Source organism: Marmota flaviventris, chromosome 17 (assembly GCF_047511675.1).
Source record: "Marmota flaviventris isolate mMarFla1 chromosome 17, mMarFla1.hap1, whole genome shotgun sequence".
NCBI classification, from domain to species: domain Eukaryota; kingdom Metazoa; phylum Chordata; class Mammalia; order Rodentia; family Sciuridae; genus Marmota; species Marmota flaviventris.
The window spans coordinates 73,482,304-73,505,720 of NC_092514.1; the positions used below are offsets into that span (position 1 = coordinate 73,482,304).

The 23,417-nt window shown below is 47.7% G+C and overlaps 4 protein-coding genes and 2 pseudogenes across 20 annotated transcripts in view; 3 read left to right on the top strand and 3 right to left on the bottom strand.

Moving 5' to 3' along the window:
- Positions 1-643: 643 nt before the first annotated feature.
- On the bottom strand, positions 644-10,755 carry Jmjd6 (jumonji domain containing 6, arginine demethylase and lysine hydroxylase). Of its 3 annotated transcripts, none has more exons than XM_027955691.3 (6): positions 10,430-10,745; positions 9,820-10,208; positions 9,053-9,339; positions 7,660-7,795; positions 6,264-6,402; positions 644-5,348 (listed from the first exon to the last, which is right to left on the bottom strand). In XM_027955691.3, the coding sequence occupies exons 1-6, from the start codon at positions 10,556-10,558 to the stop codon at positions 5,217-5,219; spliced, it is 1,212 nt and encodes a 403-aa protein (XP_027811492.1). In that variant the 5' UTR covers positions 10,559-10,745; the 3' UTR covers positions 644-5,216. The 3 variants fall into 3 exon arrangements, with proteins under 3 accessions (XP_027811492.1, XP_027811493.1, XP_071459865.1); XM_027955692.2 differs by lacking the exon at positions 644-5,348 and adding an exon at positions 7,105-7,198 and having other exon boundaries at positions 6,284-6,402; positions 10,430-10,755; XM_071603764.1 differs by lacking the exon at positions 644-5,348 and adding an exon at positions 7,105-7,193 and having other exon boundaries at positions 6,312-6,402; positions 10,430-10,754.
- Positions 10,756-10,955: 200 nt separating this feature from the next.
- Mettl23 (methyltransferase 23, arginine) lies at positions 10,956-14,783 on the top strand. Its single transcript, XM_027955777.3, has 5 exons — positions 10,956-11,284; positions 13,254-13,358; positions 13,924-14,161; positions 14,234-14,318; positions 14,415-14,783. Exons 2-5 carry the CDS (start codon positions 13,275-13,277, stop codon positions 14,578-14,580), a joined length of 573 nt encoding a protein of 190 aa, XP_027811578.1. The 5' UTR covers positions 10,956-11,284; positions 13,254-13,274; the 3' UTR covers positions 14,581-14,783.
- Positions 13,119-13,234, bottom strand: LOC114108156 (small nucleolar RNA SNORA2/SNORA34 family; annotated as a pseudogene).
- Positions 14,784-15,007: 224 nt separating the features above from the next.
- Positions 15,008-18,013, bottom strand: Srsf2 (serine and arginine rich splicing factor 2). Of its 5 annotated transcripts, none has more exons than XR_003585424.2 (5): positions 17,419-18,013; positions 16,985-17,295; positions 16,701-16,804; positions 15,956-16,063; positions 15,008-15,456 (listed from the first exon to the last, which is right to left on the bottom strand). XR_003585424.2 is itself a non-coding variant. In XM_071603348.1 (3 exons), exons 1-2 carry the CDS (start codon positions 17,778-17,780, stop codon positions 16,992-16,994), a joined length of 666 nt encoding a protein of 221 aa, XP_071459449.1. In that variant the 5' UTR covers positions 17,781-18,013; the 3' UTR covers positions 15,008-16,804; positions 16,985-16,991. The 5 variants fall into 5 exon arrangements, 1 of the variants encoding a protein (XP_071459449.1); XR_003585423.2 differs by having other exon boundaries at positions 16,541-16,804; XR_003585422.2 differs by having other exon boundaries at positions 15,956-16,804.
- Positions 18,014-18,473: 460 nt separating this feature from the next.
- Positions 18,474-23,417, top strand: part of Mfsd11 (major facilitator superfamily domain containing 11) — a 46,598-nt gene continuing 41,654 nt past the window's right edge. For all 11 annotated transcript variants that reach the window (XR_011704990.1, XR_011704992.1, XR_011704991.1 and 8 more), the window contains exons 1-5: positions 18,474-18,980; positions 19,465-19,520; positions 22,235-22,342; positions 22,879-22,958; positions 23,077-23,173. Coding sequence is in view for 1 of the 11 variants with exons in the window: in XM_027955773.2 (XP_027811574.1) it covers positions 18,885-18,980; positions 19,465-19,520; positions 22,235-22,342; positions 22,879-22,958; positions 23,077-23,173 (437 nt within the window). In the remaining 10 variants the exon portion in view is untranslated. The remainder of the gene's footprint in view (positions 18,981-19,464; positions 19,521-22,234; positions 22,343-22,878; positions 22,959-23,076; positions 23,174-23,417) is intronic.
- LOC139702399 (intraflagellar transport protein 25 homolog pseudogene) lies at positions 20,219-21,789 on the top strand (annotated as a pseudogene).

Sequence of the window (23,417 nt, forward strand, 5' to 3'; positions counted from 1 at the left end):
GCTAGAGTGCTTCTTTTTTTAACTTTTTGTGGTGATCAAACCCAGTGCCTCACACATGCCAGGCAAGCACTCAGTGTCAGTGTACACACCCAGCCCCAAGATTCTTTTTTTGTTGTTGTTCAGTACCAGGACATTGAACCCAGGGGCACTCTACTACTGAGGTACACCCCCAACCCTTTTTCCTTTTGGCCCAGGCTGGCCTAGACTGCAGTCCCGCCTTAGCCTTCCAAGTTGCTGGAGGGCATGGCCCCCATGCCAGGCTCAGGGTGTGTTTTTTTTTTTTTTTTAATACAGAAGACACAGGGACAATCTAAGGTTCCTCATGTGCTCCAGCTGTGACAGGAGGATCCCCAGCAATTAGGAGAGCTTATGCCTGTGGTGCACACAGTTTTGAAGGACATGCATGTCCTGTTTGTGCTGGTTAATGGACAGCCCAACACTGTAGTGAAGAATGGATTTGGGTAGGGTGCTGGCTTTTGAACATGGTGGGCCTTGTAGCCTGAGTGTCTGGGCCTTATTTTAGTCACCCTTTCCCATTGTTTTTAAAGTGTATTTTTAAGAGATCTGACAAACTACATTCTACTGACTTTCAAAGGAATAAGAATGAAAGAAAACAAAGATAAAACAACACAAAACACACAAATCCAAATCCAGTTGCTTTATTTAAAATGATGAACAAATTTCATCCCAGTGAAAGTTAAAAATACCAATCCAATGGCAGACCCATAGGCATTCCATGGCAGGCCCACAGTGAGAGGGAGCAGAACCAGGGGTGGCTCAGGGTTCTGAAGCCCAGGGCTCAGGAGGCAGCCCAGTTCTTCTGTGGTTTCCTGTCACCCGCCGGCCAGGGCCGGTTCTCCACCAGGGAGATTTGCAGGGGCTAGGATTCAAGGGTTTGAACTTACAGGAGACAAAGTTGAGAGCCACCACCTAGGGGCCCATTTCATCTAGTTTTGCTGAAAACAACGTAACATGATGTAACATCTTCACAAAAGACAGGAAGGGATGGGCAGGAGGAGCCAGACCATCACACATCAAAACCACTTCTCTGGGAAAGCTACACACAGCCTGAAGAACCCACAGCCCCACGCACCTGTTACTTCCCATACAGTACTTTTTACCACGGTGCAAGGTTCTGTTCCATCCCACACTCTGGTCCAAAGTCCTTGGCTCAAGGCCGAGACTAAGTTTATAAAGCACTTGCACCAGCACCTTCCCCTGCCGACCCTTAGTTTAGAAACCTTAAGCCACTCCACAGAGAAGCCGTGGGCAGACTCAGGTACGCTGGCATAACGCTAGCTAGTTAGCTAGCTGAGGTCCCTCACGAGGAGCTAACGAACCTGCAGACACTTGCTTTTCTAGTTGTGTTAATGAGACAGGCTGGTGCTAATGAGACCCGCTGGGTCTCCCTGCCCTGACCAGCCACCCTGGTGAACACACAGTCACTATCCACTAAGGTCAGGGGCCTAGGCTTGTCCCAGCACCAGATCTGCTGAGCACTTGAATTACTGAAGAAGTGGGCAGCCACGTAGAACGAGATGTGAACAGTGCCCCAGCTTCAGCAGCCCTCCCTTCAAGGGCAGCACCATGAACATCCCAGGACCACTCTGGGGACCTGTGCAGCACTGGATTCTCCCATTCACGAAGACCCAAGGCCCTCAAGGTGTCTGTGCCCCCACTCCTGTTGCTCCTACCCAGCTCCTCCCTATCAGGTGGTCACTGGTGTGAAATTCCTTCTCCTAGGACCCACTGTCTTGGAGAACAACCCCTGGAAATGGCCGAGGGATGCAGCCATCCTCTCCTTCCTTCCTGCTGACACCATTCAAGGACTAGGGAATACTGACAGGTGAGCCCTCCCCCACCTGCTCACCACTCCACAGGGTTCTCCCCCTGGCTCCCGCTCTGCTTCCACAACAGAGTGCCTGGCTGGCCCACGGGGCACTATGTGGAGGAGAGAATGATGAGTCCCTGGCCTGGCTACAACCAATAAAACACGCTCTGCAGCTATCTGTGGGCTGGCAAGAGTCGAACAGCAGCACATAATCTGTACCACCCAAACACTTTCAGGAGAGGTGGCGGTGGCTAGGTCCCTCATTCCTGGTGGTGTTTAATAACCAGGAGTCAACTTTGGTATCTGGAGAAATAAGTGAGTACATGATCTTTCCCTTTCCAATTCCTGCCCCATTTCCCAGGCCACTGGCAATGTGTCCCTCCATGCCCCTGGTGGCAAAGGGGCCCCTTTGGGTGTTTTTTGTTTTAAACTGAAGTTTAAAGGGGAGCACTTGGTACAGGACAAGCAGAAAGCCGAGTAGCAATGCTGGGGAAAAGAAAAACCTTTTGGAAGATGATAAGACTATTAAAAATAAATAAATAAATAAATAAGCAGGAGGAGGAACACCATTCAGATATTTCTACGGGGATTACGGGATTACCAGTGCAGGGTTGACCCATGCCTGAATGTGTCCTGCCCACTGCGGGAGCATAGGGAGCTGCTGCTGGAAGGGAAGCCAGGAGACACCTGCAGCCACGGTGTTGCCCCGGAGGAAGAGAAAGGCTCTCCCACCAGCCCAGGGTGAACTTGCGTTGGCATTTCAAGATGCAGAAACCTGGTACCAAGAGAAACCAGAGGACCAGCGTCCTAGGGTAAAGCCACAGGACATAGAGGCAGGAAATGACAGCCCATTTGCTAAGAGTGTACTGTCTGGGTCCTCTGATCATTCCTGTTTTAGGGGATTCTGAGAGGCAGCACCACACCATTCCAACATTTCTGCCTGGGCGTCTCTCACCCAAACTCCAGCAAAACAGTGTGGTGCCTCTGACTGTGTGACTGGGCAAGGCCTTGAAAACCCCTGCTATTCTGATTTAAATTCACTTGGCTTCAGGAACAGATTAAGGCAAGCAGGTGAATCTAGAGGGCAAGAGGGGAAACCTGCTGGTTGATCCCAAATACTCCACCAGAGCTATTCAGAAGTATCCACAGATCCCAAAGACTAGAAGCACCATTTCCAAAATTTCTTTCCTGAATGTAACATAAGTTGCCCACTTGATGTCTGCAGGTCAAATAAAGGGGACACCAGACATGAAGTCCCTTACAGAGTGGGAGCTTCTTGCTCATGGGTCACACTGGGGGAAGAATGGAACCCATGGATTAGAACCTGGCCTATTTATAATTCAAGTTCTAAGACAAAAACACAATCAACACCTTTCCCAGTCTGCACAAACAGAAGACATGAATGTGCCCACCCCCCCAACACACCGTACAAAAATGCCTGAACTTGAGAGCCTTCTGGAGAAAGATGAGGAATCCTACAGCAGGACTGAGCAGGGGCGGCGGTGCTGGGCACGTGGCTGGGCCACTGCCCCTGAAGGTCTCTGGACCAGTGGTGACATCCAGGAAGGCAGCACACGCTCACAGTACTTTTTACACACGACAGGTTCACACACAGGTGGGTCAACATCCACCTGCCACTCTTAGTGTCTCTGCTTGTACAAAGGCAGCAGTTCCTTACCAACAGCAGTGAGGTGACAGACACAGTAAGACGCTGAGTGAACGGCACCCCTCCGGCCTGTGGCGACCGTGTGGTTCTGATCAGGACTTCTTCCCAACAGCACGGCAGCTCCAGCGTGTCACGGAGCTGGCAGAGCTTTCTGACTTCTTGACAATCTAGTCTTGGGAAGCAGTAAAACCAGCATTCGGCTGAAGACAGGAGCTCAGACCAGAGAAGGAAGATCCAAATTCAAAGAAGACAGAGGAGAAGGTAGAAGCAGAAGACGTGAGAACTGAGCGGGGTGGCAGCCACCAGTGTACACAGGAGCCACCTCAAGGAGCGTCTCTCTATCTGCTCAGAGATGAGCCCGGCCTCCACAAGTGTCCCTAATCCTGCCAAGGGAAGCACAACTGCCTGTAATCAGAATGTGGAGAGAGCACAGCTGGGCACAAAGCTGGTGAGAAGGTTAGCAGAAGAACCCCCAAGGACCTGTGTTGAAGCAATGGCAGGGCTTTCTTTAAAATAATCTTTCTGTTATGGTAGTTCTAGCGACTGAGCTACATTCCCAGTCCTTTCTTATTTTGAGGCAGGGTCTTGCAAAGTTGCCTGGGCTGGCCTTAAACTTGTGATCTTCCTGCCTCAGCCTCCTGAGTTGCTGAGATTACAGGTATGCAGGACAGCACACAGCCTCTAAAAACCTTCCCAACAATCACAAAGGCACATACCAAGCATGGATCTAACAGATATAACAATAGAAACAGCTTAGGAAGGTAAGAGAAGAGACCTTAAGTGTGGCTGTGAAAGGGACAGCAGGGCCAAGAATCGCATTCCAGCCTAGTTAACTCACTTGAGTAAGAATTACAGCCGGACCAGGGAACCCAGAGAAGACAACAGAAAGGGAACGTGGGCCCCAAGTTTCATGAAGCTAACCTGCTCAGAGATAAAAGGTAACATGATGTCACCTGTACCGGTTAGGACATAAGTCCCAGAGTCTTACAAACGTCAGCATTTTATCACCTTCCCACAACCTCCCCGTTTAACAACCTGACCAGCACCTTGAAACAGGAACTCAGATTTGAAGACCTCAGACACGCAAACTGAACACCCTCTGCTGTGGGCAAAAGGAATAAGGGCAGGTGTTGGCAAATACATTGTTACTAATTCTGAAGTTTTAGATCCAATCTTGTTTCAAAAGAAAATATAAACTTGGAAATGGGATTAAGATGTTGTAGAAAACTTGAGCAATTTGCTGCTGTCCAACTTGGCCCGAGGACTCAAAGCAGCCCCAGCAAACTGGGAGGAGAGGTAGGAGGCTCTGCCTCAGGGTCCCCATTCACTGCTCCAGCTGCCACCTCACCACCAGGACCCACCAGCAGGGAAAGTGATTTCCATACAGACCACAAAGGAGAGAGCAACATGGCGGTCTGGTACTCCCAAAGGAAAAATGTCAGGTGTAAAATGGACTCATCTTTATTAAATAGTGTAAAGGGTCTTCTTGGCACCACTCACACTCTTGCCTTTTTTATGATAAAACAAGCCTCCTCAATTTGCATAGGTAGCAGAGAAAAAGCTACTGCAGCCAACGCTGAGTGAGCGGTCCCGTTCCAAGAGTGTCCTCCTCCTCTGGCATGCGTCAGCCCCCTCCTGGTCTGTAGGATCCCAACAGGCTGCCCTCCCTGGGCCCTGCCCTCGCCGTGAGCACGTCCCTGCACACAACAGCCGTGCTTGTCACCTGGAAGAGCTGCGCTCCTTGCTCACGCAGTCGTCCTGTGAGGTGGTGTCCCCGTTTCCCACCATGCTGCACGTCCTCCTCTTCTTCCTGCGGTGCATTGTCCCCTCACCTTCAGACCCAGACTCACACTGCACACAGGAAAGAAAAGCAAGGGTTCAGCCTGGGTGCACCCCACTTCACCAACAAATCTTGAACCACAAAAGAGCACAGACTCCTGTCCCCTTTCTCCAAGAAGCAAAGCAGCCATCGATGGCGGCTCTGCCAGTCTAGCATCAACCTCTGCGGATGCTTCTGGCTTCCTATGAATCACAGATTCACTAAGGTGCCAAAGTTCCCCTGCTCCACTGGCCTCTCACCAAAGGTTTATGGGTTGAAATCAAGCTGGCATTCTGAAATTGCATTACAGAATTTCACTCCTCCAACAAAGAGCTCAATGTGTAAAAGAACACAAGTACAGTGACATTAAGAGACAAATTTCAGCTGGGTGCAGCAGCACATACTTGTAATCCCAGCAGCTCAGGAGGCTGAGGCAGGAGGACCGAGAGTTCAAAGCCAGCCTCAGCAAAAGCGAGGTACTAAGCAACTCAATGAGACCCTGTCTCTAAATAATAAATACAAAATAGGGCTGGGGATATAGTTGAGTGCCCCTGAGTTCAATCCCTGGTACCAAAAAAAGACACAAATTTCCTATGTGAAGGGTGTATCCCTTACCCAATATCACTCTTACCTTAAAGCAGTCAATTGGGTCTGCTGAGTTTCTAGGCTTACAATTTACCACCTCAAGGGCTTTGATGTGATGTGAGTTTGAATTCTGACACTGTTTGCCAGCTGTGTGATTTTGGGTCATCTACAGATTCCCCAAACACCCAAATGTTCATGTACACATGGAAAGCTGTGGCATGGGCAGAGTCCAGGGCTAGGCAGGCATGGTAGCACTTGTGGCGCTGGAAAGGAGGAGAAAACGCTTCGCAGCCTCTTTCTCCTGCACTGGTCTGCAGGGTACCCTGAGCTCAAGGGCCCAGTGCGGGCAAGCTAGGCCTTACCTCTGAGTCTGAGTCAGAGGAGCTGGAGCTGGAGGAGCTGGAAGAGTCGCTGGAGCTGTCGGAAGCAATGCCCGTGGACTCCTGGAGGTCAACAGCATCTGCCAGGACTGCCAGCTCAGGGTGCTCCTGCCGCAAGATCCTGAGAGGCAAGGGACACCCTCAGTGCTGTCACAGGTGGCAACGCCCACACACAGTAACTCCAAGTGGGGTCCTGCATCACTTAGAAATGCCTAGAAACACCCAGGGATTGGCAGAAGGCTGCTGCACAACGGCAAGGAAGCATAGCCCTGGCAGGGTGCAGACCCTCATAGACTACCCACATTTTCCTAAAAGAAAATGACATTCTAGTGCCACGCGATCCATCACTACCCACAGGATGAGCAGCCGGGCCACCACAGTAGGGGTAGCACCCCCCAAGCTTGCCTTGGTTCTTCCCTGGGGAGAAACAGCTCCTCTTCTACTTTTTATTTTTTCCTGAAACTTTCTTAGCTACTTCTTAGTTTTTTGACCTCTCCTTTCCACAGCACAGCCCTAACGAGTCGGGTTTGGTTAGACTCTACTAGTCAGAGCAGAAACAATTAGGATTGTAAGAAATTAGGTGTCAAACGAGAGAGACCACCCCCCGCACTTGAAAGATGAGCTGAACGGGCATCAAGAGCAGCCGCCCGCCACAAAAGACCTGCTGTACATAAGGCCTTGGAGTGACAGGGCCACAGCACTCTGCGGCCTGCAGGGCAGAGGAGGTGGGCCTCAAGTGCTGAGTCGGGGGAACAGAAGCCACCACCCTTGCTGGCCCTCTCAGCAGGGAGGAGCACTGAACGAGCCAGAATCCCTCTCTTACCCCGAGAGCTGGTCCCTCCAGGTCAGGGTTGGGACACAGTGGCACGGGGTGGCTGGGGGTGGCTTGCACTGCCGCTGCCCGTGCTGTATCTGTTCTGTGGATAAACAGAGGAGCTAAGTCTCCAGGGCAGTCACCTCACTCATAAGAACTGAAGGCAGTAAGTTCAAATGGGAATAATACGTCTGGGTAAGAAAAAGAAATAACCAAAATAAAACCTAAACAAAAGGGCTTCTTTTGCTAGTGCTAGCCTTGAAAACCAAACAAAAACAAAAAAAACAAAGCAAAACAAGAAACGATCCCAATCGTGAGCATGTTTTGTCGGAGTGGCTTTGATAGAACATGCAGAGCCTCACCCTGCCACCTGGAGGCTGGCAAGCGTCCTGAGCACCAGCCCTGACCTTGGTCCCTCTCTCTGCTCCCTGTCAGGTGTGCAGCCCCAGCTCTGCCCGGGCCTCTCTAAAGTCAGCACATGGTACTGCAGCAGTGGACTCTTGCCATTTTACCTCTGGGGTAGCAATTAGAACAAAGCAAAATAAGAATCAAAAAGGTTCTCACCTATACCATTTCCTTGATAACTTTGGCCTCCCTCTTACCGTCTTGTGCCACACAACAGGGAAGTTGGTGCTGCTGGCAAAATTCTGGGTGATAGCAATGGTGGTGTCAAGATTGAGAACAACATGCCACCAGCCTCCTGAAATCCAACAAATAAACAGTTCAACAGGGTTTGGTCTTACACACAAATACCCTGTGACACCTACTCCAGAAATCGCGCCTTCCTATCCATAAGGGACAGCTCAGACACGACACAGTGTAGTAAACTGCTCCTGACCCAGGGATAAGTGTAAATAAAATTTTACGGGAACACAGCTACACTTGACCCGTTTTGAACATTTATAGATATTTTCCAAAGAGCAGAGTCGAGTGATTGTGAGAGACTGTGTGGCTCACAGGGTCTAAAATATTCACTCTCTGACCATTTATGGAAAAAGTTTATTGACCCCTGGTAATCCAAAGCTGTAGCCTAAAGGTGGAAAGTTCTTCAACTTCTAGGAAGAGAACACCCACCTCAAATACTTTTACTCTTGTAAGCTTCATCTATCAAAGTGTGGTTGTCTGATGTGAGATTTCCTAACTCAACCCAGCCTATTTACTAGCCCTGGGTTAGATCTCTGGCACCAAAACAAAACAAAAATAACAAACAACTTAGACATGGACACAAACTGCTACCCAACTCAGAGATACTAGGTAACCTCTAGTTACACAGTATATGGGTAAGAGCTCCTTTTGTACTTGAGATTCAGTCACCACACAGGTCAGTTCATGAATCTGGAAGGTGCAAAAGAACTTTCTGGATTCATTGTGTATGTGTGTGTATGTATGTGCGTGTGTGTATGTATGTATACGTATATATATGTGTGTGTGTATATATATGTATATGTATATGTGTGTATATATATCTCCAAATTGAGTAGGCAATGTGAAATATAGTGAATTATTTTAGCAGGAAAAAAAAATGAGTAGACAAATTACTGCAATCAAAAAATGTACTTGGGGGCTCGGATTATAGCTCAGTGGTAGAGTGTTTGCCTAGCATGTGCTAGGGTTCGATCCTCAGCACCATATATAAACAAAAGTATTGTGTCCAACTACAACTAAAAAATAAGTATTCTAAAAAAATATGTTCTTGGGCCTCATGTGGTGGTGCACACGTGTAATCCCAGTGATTCAAGAAGCTGAGGCAGGAGATTGCAAATTCTAGGGCAGCCTGGGCAACTTAGTGAGAGAGACCTTGTCTCAAAATTAAAAAAATAAATAAATAAACAAACAAAAAAGGCTGGGGATGGAGCTCAGTGGTAGAGCTTCCTTTAGGTTTGAGACCCAGTACTGCAAACGCCTGTCACAACGCCCCCAAAACCAGAGAATGTGTTTTCTTTCAGCTCATCTATACCTGGTACAAAGACAGTCTCTCCTGGTTTTTGTAAGATTTCCAGAGGTTTGAATTCAGGTGGCCAGGTTGAAAGCTGTGTTCGGGGATAAATAACATTAAACCAGGTAATTGCTTCGTCTTGCTGGTTCCCTCCTTCTTCTCGGGTCACCTTGATGAGTTCTCGGGGAGTACTTGTTGGGAACAGACACCAGCGCTTGTGGCCCTGAACCAAGGCATTCCAGGCACTGGTTCCCAGAGGGTCAATGTGAATCCCAGTTCCAGAACGCGGTGGCCCCATCACAAACCACCTATAGGATAGAAACACCCAAGACAGGAAAGGTGACTTAATTATGCATACAGGACACAGAAGAAAGTTCTTACTGTATATTATATTATGCACATGGTTCTTTCTTCATTTCTGAGACTGTACGCATTCTGATACATAGAAATATTAAGTGAACTGTGTGAGGACTGATATCTCACAGAAAAAAGAAAAAATTACTGATATAGTTTATTGCTAAACTGTAATTATTAAAACTTCCCTAAGACATCAGTGGTTCAGCTTTAATTACACATCTAAGTCTCCTGGGGAGTTTTAGGATTGACTAGCCAATAGACCCTAGACTAGTTAAGTCACAATCTCCTCCTAGTGGGTCCCTAAATGACTTTATGTTCAGCCAAGGGAGAGCCGCTCACTCACTTTTTCAGAAGAAGGTCAGCACACTGAACTCTGCTACCCAAGGCTGGTGTGGATGAGATTGGAACCACTGAGCTACGGAATACTTTACCTGTACGGCGGCCTGCGCTTCTCTCCTGCATACTGGAAAAGGTCATCAGTGAAAAACTTGGGCACCTTATAGTCTTCCAAAAGTTTTCTTCTTTTGGGGTGTTCACCATAGCTGCTGTCGAAGATGTAGAGGGGGCTGTCATCCCGGGTGCTCTCCATGTACTCGATGTAGTACTTCATCTTCATCTTGACCGAGTAGCCATCATTATCCTCGCCACACTTGAACTTCTGGTTCCGGTATTTCCTTTTCAGGCGCTCCAGAGTCCATTTCTCCTGCGCAGACCAGCCCTCTTGGGCATTCAGCAGAACCACGGGCTTATAAGGTCTTTCGTATCGCTCAACAAATTCTTCCACCGACAGCTGTAAAGCGTCCGCCCTTTCCACGTTATCCTGAGGGAACCAGAAAAGGCCTGTCCAGTTAGAAAATGAGCCCGGAGGCAGATAAGGGTGTCCCCCAAGACCAACCAGCAATGACAGACATGGGCGACCTCCGACACAGGCTCCGGAGGGGGCCACGTGCTGGGCGCACCTCGCACCCAGAGCCGCCGCCGCCGGAGGCCCGCCCCGCTCCCGCAGGCCCACGCCCGGCCCGCGACCCCGGGCCCGCTCACCGCCACGGCCGCGGGGCTCAGCGAGAAGCTCTCGTAGTAGTTGTGTCGCGTCCAGTCCAGCGAGTCCTTGAGCTCCGGCCGCGCACTGCGCTTGGCCTCGCGGATGCGCTTCTTGCTCTTGTGGTTCATCCTGCGAGGTCACCAGCTGGTTCCGCGACGACCTCGGCGCACCTCGCTTCCTGCCGCTAATGCGCCCCTCCCTGGCCCGGGCGGCGGCACCGAGACGCCCTTCGCTCCGGCCCGGCGCCTTTAAAGTCGCCTTCCAGAAAATTCACTCCTCAGCCACCTCCCGAGCCGCGGGTTGGGCGTGCGGTGGCCGTCCTCCCCGCCCCGCCGCCCGTCGCGGTTCGCCATTGGCCTCGGCGCCTCCCGGGTACGCCCTCACACGCGCCGGGTGGGCGCCATGTTGGGAAGGTCGCGTCGGCCACCGCCCCGCCCCGCTTCCGGCGAGCTGCCACTTCCGGCCGTGCGTGGCCTCTCCACCACCAGCTTCCGGCCGGGACCCCGCCCCTGCTCCTCTCCTGAATCTCGCCAAGCTGGCTTCCGGCTTTTTCTGTGCCTGTGCCTCCTGGCTCCTGCGACTCCCCTCCCCACCCCCACGCGAGCTCGGCCTTCCCCCTCTTGCGGCCGGGAGGGACGGCGGAAGGCCGCGTAGCACCTGGCGCCCGGGAAGCGGTCCCTGACGGCCTGGCGGCCCCGCGCCCTCCGCCGACCCCCGCGTGCCCGCGGCCTGCCGATTCTCCTTTGGGCGCGCGCGGTCTTCCAGGACATGTGGCCCGTGCCCAGCGCTTCCGCTTCTCGGAGGAGCGGGGCCCGGGAGCCCACGGGGCCGAGCTGGAGGTCCGCGTCCCGCAGGTGTGTGCAGCCGAGGCGCCGCGGCTTTGGGTTGGCTCCCGAGCAAGAGCAGCCCGTCTGTCTGCAGTGAGGCCTTCGGGGACCGTGATAGCAAGGGGGCTTCTCCGCACAGAGCGTTTTCTGCCAGCAGAGTGGCTCTCGACTCCTAACTTTAATCTTCATCTTGTCGAAAGACTTCCCTTTTCTTTCTTTTTTCTTTTTCTTAGTGGTGATACTGGGTTTGAACCCAGGGGCGCTCTACCACCGAGCTACATCCCCAGCCCTTTTTATTTTAAGGCAATCTTCAAATTTCTGAGACTGGCCTCAAATTTGAGATCCTCCAGCATTAGCCTCCAGGGTTGCTGGGATTCTAAGCGTGGCCACCAGGCCTGACTAAAAGGCTTCAATTTTTTTAACACATTTAGTGCTGACACTCTTAGTGAGGCCATGCCCTCAAACATGCTAGACAAGCGCTCTGCCACTGAGCTGACCCCTAGTCGTAGATTTTTTCACTTTTGCTTAAATCTGGGAACAGGTATTCCCGCCCTCATTGTCCAAATAAATGGGTGTATTCTTGCTTCTTTCTTTGAGCTCATGGCTGCCACACACAATGAATAATTTTTGAGCATTTTCACGTTGTAGTTTCATTTGATGTTAATGGCAGCCTGTGAGGTAGGTATTAGAATCCGCACATTAGAGGACGGAACAGCTTGAGAAGTTAAGACTAGAGTTGAACGAACCAGTTTCTGCTAATATCCAATCGGATTCACATTTTAAAAACTTCTAAATTTAGAACCCGAACTTGCACAACTATCTTCTGCTCAGATGTCTTTCGCTGAATCTTTATTTTCCTTCTGGGTAAAATTTACAGGCCAGGCCCCTATTCATGTTGTACCACTATATTTAGTGCTTAAGATATTTTAGGCACTAATGTTTTTTATTGGATCGAGTGATGAAGATTTTGTCTGTGGACTGATTTTAGGTCTTTAGCTTTTTTCTACCACCCCACCAGGGGGCACCCTTTGCTCTTTAGACAGAAGAGAAGTTTTGCTGCAACATTGGGTACTTTGTGCCTTTCATCTCAGCCAATTGAGATGGTATTTTGAAGTTGAGAAAACTGAAGCACTGACCAATTGAATTAACCTGTGTCACACACTTGGTAAATTACGAATCTGTAATGTTTTTGAACTGAGGAAGGCTCATTCCCTTTCAACCCCAGATTCAGCTCCATTTTTAACCTTTTCTAGGATGTCTCCCTAGGGCTATACTACTTGCCATCAGCAGATCGTTGTTGTGCTGAAAATCCCAGTATCTTGCTGCATTTAGAATAAATTTTCAACTTCTGAGGCCCATGAATCAGGTCTCTGTCTTATCTCTGACTTGCACTGCACAATGCCTCCAGGTCCCATGCCTGTCCTTCCAGGGCTGTGCAGTCCAGCCAGAAGCCTTGCCTACTTCAGGACCTTTTCCTGAGTCCTCTTGCCTCCTTATCATAGTAGCCATTTTGTGGTCTCACCTGTGTCCATATTGCTCCCACATGACTGTTTTGCCGTTTGTAGTGTTTAGCACTAACTTGTAATATCTGATTTGCTTATTTGGCCATCTCCTTCCAATAAATAGGGTGTACACATTGCACAAGAGCCATATGCCCAGAAGGGCACTGTTGAAATGCTGTGGAAGGAACTAATGTCTCAAGTGTTTATCAAATGGTTAAAGTTTTATAACCCAAGTTGGGCACTGGTGAACTGTCATTTTTGTAATAGATGCCAGTGCCTGACAGTAATTTCTGTATAAATATTCCAACTTCCAGCAGATGTTTTTATTGACATTCCAAAATATTTTGTTTTCCCCCTTCAGATGTTTCTATTGAATTGACTTCTGAAGTTCTGAAATAGCCAATAGACATCTTTTTTTAGGCTCCTGCTTGAAACCAACAGTTTCAACAAACTGCTGGCCTTGATTCAGGGCCAATCAAAATTATTCTTTTCAGGTCCTGCATCTCCAATATGGAATGTACGTTTGGCCCTGTGCTGTAGTTCTGGCCCAGTACCTATGGTTTCACAGAAGATCTCTGCCGGGGAAGGCTGTCTTAGAGGTACAATGTCTCCCAAAATGCTGGGTTCAGATCGAAGTTTACATACTTGATATTAGCCCTTGTTAAACATAAAATCAGGTGGTATTATTCTTTAAAGAGCTTTGCCAGTTAGAAGACCCAGCTAGAAAATGCCTTTTAGTTGTTAGACCTGTTTTTAGCCTCAGGAAAGCAATATTGGTAATGCCAGCTAGTCACCATCATACTAATGATTATAGATTGTGCTAATAAAGGACTAAACTACGGCAGAAGTATCCCCAACCTACTTCCCTGTACATTCCAATGAAAATGCCTGTTTTCCTCTTTGACCCAGTAGAAATCACAAGGGAATTAACCTTTGCCATAACAAATCCAAAACTTGAGCTTCCCAGATGTGTTAACATATCCATCTTTTGTGTGGTGCTGGGGAATTAGAACCCAGGGTCTTGTGCATGCAAGGCAAGCACTCTACAACTGAGTTATATCCCTAGCCCAAGCATGTCCATCTTTAAAGAATGCAGGGATAAGATCCCAAGTGCTTGCTATTTCCAATTTTATATTCCATGTTTTTTTTTTTTTTTTCTTCAAGATTGGAGCTGGAGTGAGCCTTCCAGGAATTTTGGCTGCAAAGTGTGGTGCTAAAGTAATACTGTCAGACAGCTTAGAACTGCCTTACTGTCTAGAAATTTGTCGGCAAAGCTGCCAAATGAATAACCTGCCATGTATGCAGGTTGTAGGACTGACATGGGGTCACATCTCTCAGGATCTTCTGGCCCTACCACCACAAGATATTATTCTTGCATCTGACGTATTCTTTGAGCCAGAAGGTAAGAGTATTTAGTAATAAATTTGGTCAGAAATGCATTGTAGAAGAATCCACTTAAAATGCTTTCTTTTAGACTTTGAAGACATCTTAACTACAGTATACTTCCTGATGCAGAAGAACCCCAAGGTTCAATTGTGGTCTACATACCAAGTTAGAAGGTGAGGGAATAATCCCAGTTTAAGGATGAAATTAAATTATCTCAAACAAAACAGAAAAGGTGTAAACTTAAAAAAAAACAATTTATTTTTTCCTAGTGCTGACTGGTCACTTGAAGCTTTGCTCTACAAGTGGGATATGAAATGTGTCCATATTCCTCTGGAGGCTTTTGATGCAGACAAAGATGATATAGCAGAATCTGCACTTCCAGGAAGACATACTGTTGAAATGCTGGTCATCTCCTTCGCAAAGGACAGTCTCTGAATTACACCTACAAGCTGTTCTGGGACCATGTCAATTTGATTAGCAACCTGGCAACTAGGATCAGGCTACTTCAGCTTCTTGAGGAAAAAAAGTAGGCTTGAAGATGGTCAAATCTGCTGGTCTTTAAGATTGTGATGTGTCACCTAGACAACTTATGGGCAACATAATTATGAAAATAAAACTATGAAGATTAAAAACTTGAATTGTTCATAGTCATCAATATGGCATTAAGTTAGAAGGGGAATAGGGTACTCATAACCTCAAAGTGCTACCTTAAAAAGCATTGATTTTAGGTGTTCAACGGGCATTTCCAACATCTTTTTGTGTAGGGAAGGCAGGTGCTAAACATTACACCTTCATACTATACAGCCAATGACATAATTGCATAGGCCTTTCAGATAAATGGGTGAAAAAAAACCAAGACATATTCTGAGAAAAGCTAACACCAAGAAAACATTTTAATTAAACTACAGAAACAATGGTTATAGTACAGAATATTCATAAGCAAAACGATACACCATGTTTTTAAGTACTTACAAAGTTACAAACCATTTGCTTCCTTAACATTTTCCATATTTTAAGTTCATACATGAGGATGATCAGATTTACCATGGGTGGGGGGGCAGGGGAATAAAGGTGTATTTATCATCATCTAGATGTGCTCACTGTATGCTCCGTTATTTATATGCAAGGCCCGGGTGACTGGAAGTGCAGTTGTCAGGCATTTTAATAAACTGGACAGCCATTTGTTTCTGCACGACAAGGCATCTTTACACAGGAGCAATCAGGAGAAAACAGGAAACAGCCAAGCACTCTGCACTGCAACACGCCACCTTAACAGCTAACCAGCATTACTCAACTGCTACACAACTGCGCCTAGTGCACAAAAATACATAAGAGAAGAGATTAGAATTGTGTTTGGTAAACAATCCTTTAAAAAAAATCAAGTCTTTTCACCTGAAGTCTTTATACAAATTTGGATTCAGATTACCATTTAGGTCTGAAGGTAAATAACATATAAACAAATTTACACCAACTTTTGTAGGTTTTTAATTTTAAGGAATGAAGGCAATGTTGAGTCAATCTCTTGACAGCTTTAGGCTGTGTGTAATGGCTGCACACGTTTCCTTAAAAGTCAGGAGGCCACAAATTAGGTTACCAATCTGTTTAATTTCAAACAAAAAAAGTCAGCACTATATAAACAAAATGAAATTTTACCTCAAATATCCAATCCAATAATGAAATCTGAAGTCGTTCACCTCACTAAATTACAAGAAATTTGAATAACAGCAACAAAATGGCACATAAAATGAAGTTTGCCACCTGAGGCAAAGATTAAAACAAGTAAAAAGTTAGACAAATGTTACAAAATAACCTTTTCAACAGCCAGTTGCTTGTTCCAAGGACTCTTCGATGGACCGATGGACTGAGTATGTAGTCCTTTTTTCCCCCAAGTCCTCTGTTATGCTGCTTTCGGATACATCTAGGTTTGAAAAGAAAAAGGTTCAGTTTACCTTCCAATACTTACAAAGATATAGTGCACATGGTTTCAGTTTCAGGCATGTACTTACTAAAAGGCTCTGGTGAAACAAGGAGGTTACAGTAAGGTTCCACCAGCCACTATCCGGTTTTTTTTTTCTTTTTTGGTCTTTAAGGCCCAATTAAGAGAATTTTGAAGGCTACCAACAGCATTTAGAAGTTTGAATTTTTGGCCAAATAACCAAGGTGGAAAAAGGTAAGGGGGGGAAAAAAGGAAAAATAAAAAAAAGGGCTGTATCCAAACAAAAACTGGAAATCGGGAAATTATTGTATTCTTTAAGTAACTTATTTTCAAATAAAACATTTGGCAATTGAGATTAACGTCTTTATTGAGCTACTCAGGGCCCTTTCCTTTTAAAAAACAGGACCAAACAATTTGAGAGTTAAAGACACACTATCCTTTCCCCACCCCGTGCAATACCTGCATAAACTTTCTTTTGGGGTTCCAAAAAGTTCATTGCTTCTTAATTGCAATTCGTTTGCCACATCCATTAGAATACGAAGTCCCATCAGTACAACAATAGTCGAACTGATCGTTTGTCTCTAAGAGGATAGTGCATCTTTAACGTTTAAAGACAAACCTGCTCCAATACACGCCCACAGAAACTGGTCCCTGGAGGATCAGCCAAATCAGTTAAAATCTGCAATACTGGCCAATATTCTTTTATCAAACAGGAGACCGCAGCTTTAAAGGGGGAAAATGCAGACGTTGGATAAAAACAGCAAGAAATAGTCATTTTCATCAATAGGTCTCAAACAGCTTACGAACAGCCACTCAGCTAAGCGCCACACTCATGCTCCTGCGACCCCTCGACACGCCCAGCGCAGCCCTCCGCAGCCGGGCGGGCGGCGGCGCCGACATTACCATGTGCTCACGAGGACACGGCGCCCTCCTCCTCCGGAGACTTGGGCGGGCTCTTGGACCGCGAGCGGGACTTGGACTCCCTCTTGGACACTGGCGGCGGGCTTCGGGAGCGGGACCGGGAGCGCGAGCGGGAGCGGGACCGGGACACCGACGACGACTTGGACTTGGACCTGCGCGCCGAGCGGGACTTGGAGGTGGAGCGGCTGCGGGAGCGCGTGCGGGAGCGCGACTTGGAGCGGCTGTAGCGCGAGCGGCTGCGGGAGCGGGACCGGCTGCGACTCCGGGAGCGCGATCGGCGGCGGCGGCGAGGGCTGCGGGCGGAGGGAGGGCGCGGTGAGCCGCGGCCCCAGGCCTCCCGCGCCCCGCCCCGCCGCCATTACGCCGCCGCCGCCGCCATTTCCCGCCCGCCCGCCCCGCCCGCCCTCCGCGCTCACCTGCGGCTCCGCCGGCCGTAGCCGCCGCCCCCGTACCTGCGGGGCGGCGGGCCGCGGCGGCTGTGGTGCGAGTCGGGCGGGCGGCCGTAGCGCGCCATCTGCACCCGCAGCTCGCGCCCGTCCAGCACGGCGCCGTCCATGGCGTCCATGGCGTCCTCGGCGTCGCGCTTGTCGTGGAAGCGCACGAAGGCGAAGCCGCGGGACTCCTTGGTGTAGCGGTCCCGCGGGATGTACACGTCGCCCACGCGCCCGTACTTCTCGAAGACGCGCCTCAGCGTGTCGGGCGAGGTGCGGTAGGTCAGGTTGTCCACCTTGAGGGAGGTCATGCCCTCCACATCGGGAGGCGGGCGGCCGTAGCTCATGGCTTCGAGGCGGCCCGGGGCCCCGCGAACTGGCGCCGAGACTCTAACGGCCTGGGCGGGCCCGCGCGCTGCAGGCAGGCAGCGGTCTTCTCAGGTCCGGGGGCGACGCCGCGCCCCAGCAGCTGCTTTCCGCGTGGAGAGGCCGGGAAGAGGGGCGGGCTGGCGGGCGTGCTAGCTTCGCAACTGTGAGCACCTGAGCAGCAACTGGATAGGCGGCCGAACCCAGCGCCCGTTTATAGCCCTTCTCACAAAATGGCGCCCGCGCCACCCGGAAATGAATCCTCTGATTGGCTCGCCTCACCCGCTCCGTAACGTCGCCGCCGGGCGCCCCACCCCTGCCCGGCGCGCCTGCGCAGAGCTTAGCGGGCGGGCCAAAAACCGCGCAGTCACCGCAGGCGGGAGCGGGGAGTGGAACCTAGGGCAGTTGGAAAGCCCGCGAAATGCTCTTTCAGGCGGCGAGACAGAACCTGGGCGCTCGGGCTGGAGGGAGGAGAGGCGGGCCCTATCTCAGCCCCGCCTGTTTCTCATGCCAATACGAGAGCTCCACGCAGCTCCTGGGCGCGGCCCCAGCCCTGCCTCTGTCAGAGTGGTAGTCCTGCTCCCAGTGCTTTGTGTCCTCGCCGCCTCAGACTCCCTTCCCGCAGCTCGCTGCGGCCTGAGGCTGGGTTGCTACCCCTGGGCCTGGGGCTCTCGCAGTACGCGTGCGCGGCCCGCAGCCGGGACTCCCCTTCCCAGAGAGCGCCGGGGCGCGGTCAGCTGACAGGCCTCGTGACCCGCGAGGAGTCAGGCGGCTGGAGGGCGGGGCCGGGGCTGCCGCTCTCTCCTGTGCGCGCCCGCTGCCTGCTGCGGCCCTGCCAGTGGCGCGCCCGGCGTCGCCCCCTCCCCGCTCGGGCCGCGTCTCGGGAATGCACGGCCGTGTCGCCCGGCACAGCGTCAGCCTGCGCCAGGTGCCGGCCCTCGACTGCAAGCTGCCAGTTCGGCCGCTCGGCTCCTGGCGCTGCCGGCTCCGCACCGCCGCGTCTCGTCCCCAGGGTCGTCGCCGCTGCGCCCCGGGAGCGCTGACTGCCCTGGGCCGCTGTCGAGCTCGGGCAGGGCGGAGCCAAAATGTCCCCGGAGTCCAAAAAGCTCTTCAACATCATCATCCTCGGAGTCGCCTTTATGTTTATGTTCACCGCCTTTCAAACTTGTGGCAACGTGGCGGTGAGTCGGCGCCTGCCTCCTGCTTGCAGTGCCTGTCCCTGCGACCCCGAAAGCAAAACGCCAGTCGTGTCCGGTGGCGCGCACAGGGTCCCTTCTCTCTTCCCACCTGCCGCCCCGTCTTCCGTGGTTAGGTTTGATTTCACGGGCCAGACTCTGCTCCTTCACGGGGTGCTTCACGTTCCCTTTGTTTCTCAGTTCGACTTTGTTTGGGGTGTCGACCCTCGTTTTTTGTTCCTTGCCTTTGTGAAGCTCCACCTTAGTACTGGGATGGTCAAGGTGATAGAACCCTAAGCACAGGTACCGCTGGTTACCTCCGGCCCCTTTAGTTAGTGTGCAACTCCAGCTGTCCTACTCCTCCTCCTCTCATAGTGGACTTGCATTGTGAATTTTGACAGTTTTTCCTTCTGAGTGCGTGGAATTGGACTTTCCAAGGGGGAGGGAGATTGCAAAACGTTTTCCTTGATTAGTTTTATCTTCTACGCAGCAAACTGTCATCAGGAGCTTAAATAGCACGGATTTTCACGGCAGTGGATATACCAGGTATTGTACTATATGTAATGGTAGTTGTGTAAGTTCCATCAGAATCACTAGGAATAAAATACTGTGGTTGAATCAATAAAATACTGTGGTTGAATCAGTGATGATTGCTCTTTTCTTCTGGCCATGTAGTTTATTGGGATGAACATAATGCAATTAGAGGGGACTAGTTAGGTTTCCTGTGGAATTAGAGACTAGCGTTTTGAAGACCTGCTTCACACACAGCCTGATTGCTTACTTAGTTACCTTAGAGTTATTTCTGTAATCCCAGTTTCTTTGCTTATCTGATAGAGATAAATCACTTGGTGTACTGTGTGACATTTAATAAAGTACTGTCCATTATGTCCATTATGAAATCACAAACGTTTCATGTGATTTTTGAATCATTCGATCTTCCTGTTTTTGCGATTTCATAGCAACTATAGTTCATTAGGCACCTTGAGATTTTTGCTTAAGGTGTTCAGTTCCAATTTTATAGATGGGGAAAATGTAAAGACCTTCACAGATCACTAGTATCTTATGATTGAAGCTGCAGGGAGATGGGGGTAGTACATATGTGCATGTATACAAAGGTTTCTCTTTATTGCAGTACTGGAAATTGAACCCATGGATACTTTACCATGGAGCCACATTCTCAGCCCTTTTTATTTTTTGAGATAAGGTCTTGCTGAGTTGGTGAAACTGGCCTTGAACTTCGAAGTCCTGCCTCAGCCTCCTGAGTAGTTGGGATTACAAATGTGTGCCATTGCTCCTGGCAAAACATTTTTGATAGACAAAAATTATATATATTTATTGGTACAACATAATTTTTTTAAGTCTGCATACATTATAGAATGACTAAAATAGGTTTCTCAAATCTTTCTATAGTTAAGTATTGAATTGTGGCATTTCCCTGTCCCCAAACTCTTCTTATTTGGTTATTATCTATGTTAAACCATATATATGATATTTGAGAATAAAGAATGTTAGTATCCATTTTTCTAGATGGCTTAATAGTAATATCACATTTTTTGGTAATTCTGTGTCTTCAAGTGTATTCTAAATAAAAAAATGAAGGAACACATTTGATATTGATTCATAAAAGCCAGAAAACAGTTTGCTTTACAAGTATTGGCTAGTAAATGAAATCAGGACCCTGGAAATGGTTTTAATCACACTTTGTACAAGATATTATGGTAGGCCTGGTCCATAGACTCTGGAAGAGGTACAAGTGAAACCATTATTTTGAGTTAAATACATTCCAACTCCGTGCTTTGTATTTTAGCAAAGAAATGTTATGCAGTTGCCAAAAGTGGTAGGCTAACTTTGTAGAGTGGACTAGTTGACTTAGACTCCTGGAATCAGGTTGTCAGGATTGGGAACCTGGCTCCATTCTTACTAGCCACCCTGATGAACTCTTGGCAACTTATTTCACTCCATTGTATTTCAGTTTTCTTTTCTGTGAAATGAGATCAATACCTTTTTTTGTAAGAGCTGTTAAAATTAAAAGCAAAATTCCTGTAAAGTACTTGACACAATACCTGTTGTATATAGCACTTACTGTAACTTAGCAATTCATTGAAAATTGATTCAAAGCATCTGACGGGACTTCAGTGTTATGTACAAGTGAAAACTTTATATGACATTCAGTTTAAGAATGCAATCAAATGTGAATATTTATTACAAATCTACAAACTCTAAATAGAAATTTTAAAGTGAAACCTTTTTGAAACTGGGCATGATGGGAGCTGGGGGAGGCTACAGGTCCTGGCCCCAGGGAGACAGGATGCACAGAAAGGGCGTGTGAACTGTAGGTGAAACCAGTGGCCCTGGTTTAGGGTTAACACTTGAAGATGAGAAAATTTGATCTCTGTTTGAACTCTGAAGGGGCTGAAGTGGTTTTAGTTACATCAAGTGATGAAAAACACCCCTTAAAATATCATTGGTGGGAATCCAGAAACATTTTGGACCACCATAGGAATGTTCCCCCAGGAGTTCATCATATGTTTTCACATATAATAAAGCTTATAATACAAAGTTACTTAGCGTGGACCTTGAAGATTGAAAAGACCACATCTAAAGAGCCTGTCAGTTTTGAGCAGTGGATTGAAAAAGATTTTGTACACACAGAGGGGCAGCTTCAAAATGAAGAAATTGTGGCTCATGATGGCTACTGTACAAACTTGAGATTCATAATTACATCAGTCATTTTATATCTGTACATAGTATTTCTGCAAAGAGAATAGTAGTCTCAAAGTCATTCTTAGTAATTATAATAAAATGTCTTGCATAGTCTTTAATAATATATTTAAACATGAAGTTGACATTGATGTATTTTAGTAAAAGGATTTATATCAAAAAAAAAACTAGGCATGATGATAACATGCTGTAATCCCAGTGGCTTAGGAGGCTAAGGCAGGAGTATCACAAGTTCAAGGTCTATTCTTGGCAATTTAGGAAGGCCCTATCTCAAAATTTAAAGAAAAGTGTGTGGTGGGGGGGACTGAAGATGTAGCTCAGAGGTAGAGTGTTCCTGGGTTCAATCCCAGTACTGTTAAAAAAATATATATATATATAGTGGTGCGGAGGCTGGAAATGTAGCTCAGTGGTAGAGTGCTTACCTAGCATGTGTGGGGCCCTGAGTTCAAGGTCTGATACTATTTTTTTTTTTAATTTTTTTTTTTGAGTCAGTGTTTAGGGATTTTGTTCTTTAATTCTCTTTTGTGTGTTATGTACAGCATGGCAATTATTTATGGAGTATTCTCTGCTTCAAATTTGATTACACCATCAGTGGTTGCCATTGTAGGACCTCAGCTCTCTATGTTTGCCAGTGGTTTATTTTACAGGTGAGTAGTGCAGTCTTTTTTTTTTCACTTGTTTGCTTAGAATGCCTCCAGTACCTTTCCAACATATAGTAAACTTTTAAGATCTCTTGCAGACTTGGACTGAATAGGGTATAATTGGTATTTTAGGGATTTGGCTCTCCGCTTCTTGTTCAGGGATACCATGTCCTAATTGATGGGAGATGTATTATCAGCTTTCATTTTACTATTAATATATAGTATCCAAAAATCTCTGTAAGGGTTGAAAAGAACTTTCTGTGAAATAATCTAACTTTCTATCAGATTGACTAATAAGGATCCAGATGAAGTAATGAAGAGCTTCTGGGCTCTCAGGGCTGTAGTTCATCATGTGCTAAACTATTGGCACAAGCCTTTGTAAACCTGTAAAATGCCTGATTTTAAAATTTTGAGTAGGTCACATTTAAAGACCATCCTGTACAGGTTGAATGTAAAAGAAGAGCATAACTGATTCCTAGAAGCATGCTGGGCACTGTTTCAGGTGTGGTTTGACTGTAATGCATTGACCTGTTACATTTTAGCATGTACATTGCCGTTTTTATCCAGCCTTTCACATGGTCCTTCTACACTGCATCTGTTTTCATTGGAATTGCAGCTGCTGGTGAGCATTTTGATTTTTACCTTGTTTTCTTTTCTGGGGCCTATCTATGGGTATCATGCCTTTAATATACAAAGACAGGGGATTTCATTTTCTTGATAAACTTTTGGTTTAATTTTAGTACTTTGGACAGCACAAGGAAACTGCCTGACAATAAATTCAGATGAGCACACTATCGGGAGAAACAGTGGAATTTTCTGGGCACTCTTACAGTCCAGGTAATAATAATTTTGGAGCTCAGTCTCTACTTTGCTTTCTTTTCAGACCTTTTATTAAAACCTATTTTGTTTAAAATTCAAATCTTTCATGTTTTGTGACTCAAGTTTCTGGCTGAATATGATACAGATTCAGAATCTTACAGGATTACTTTAAATGCATGGATTACTTCATTGGAACATAAGATTTGTAAATAGAAAATAATTTAACCTCCATGTATTTAGCATCTGTTAGAAACTATTGGAT

What these genes read in the sequence shown, in the direction of transcription:
- Jmjd6 (XM_027955691.3), bottom strand. Translation starts at nt 10,558, where the DNA reads ATGAACCACAAGAGCAAGAAGCGCATCCGCGAGGCCAAGCGCAGTGCG. An exon ending in TGAGCCCCGCGGCCGTGGCG is followed by an intron (nt 10,209 to 10,429) that starts GTGAGCGGGCCC and finishes TGGTTCCCTCAG; the next exon opens with GATAACGTGGAAAGGGCGGA. An exon ending in TTATCAAGGAAATGGTATAG is followed by an intron (nt 6,403 to 7,659) that starts GTGAGAACCTTT and finishes CTTGCCTCTCAG; the next exon opens with GATCTTGCGGCAGGAGCACC.
- Srsf2 (XM_071603348.1), bottom strand. Translation starts at nt 17,780, where the DNA reads ATGAGCTACGGCCGCCCGCCTCCCGATGTGGAGGGCATGACCTCCCTC. An exon ending in TACGGCCGGCGGAGCCGCAG is followed by an intron (nt 17,296 to 17,418) that starts GTGAGCGCGGAG and finishes CTCCGCCCGCAG; the next exon opens with CCCTCGCCGCCGCCGCCGAT.
- Mettl23 (XM_027955777.3), top strand. Translation starts at nt 13,275, where the DNA reads ATGTACGTTTGGCCCTGTGCTGTAGTTCTGGCCCAGTACCTATGGTTT. An exon ending in CGTATTCTTTGAGCCAGAAG is followed by an intron (nt 14,162 to 14,233) that starts GTAAGAGTATTT and finishes GCTTTCTTTTAG; the next exon opens with ACTTTGAAGACATCTTAACT. An exon ending in TCTACATACCAAGTTAGAAG is followed by an intron (nt 14,319 to 14,414) that starts GTGAGGGAATAA and finishes ATTTTTTCCTAG; the next exon opens with TGCTGACTGGTCACTTGAAG.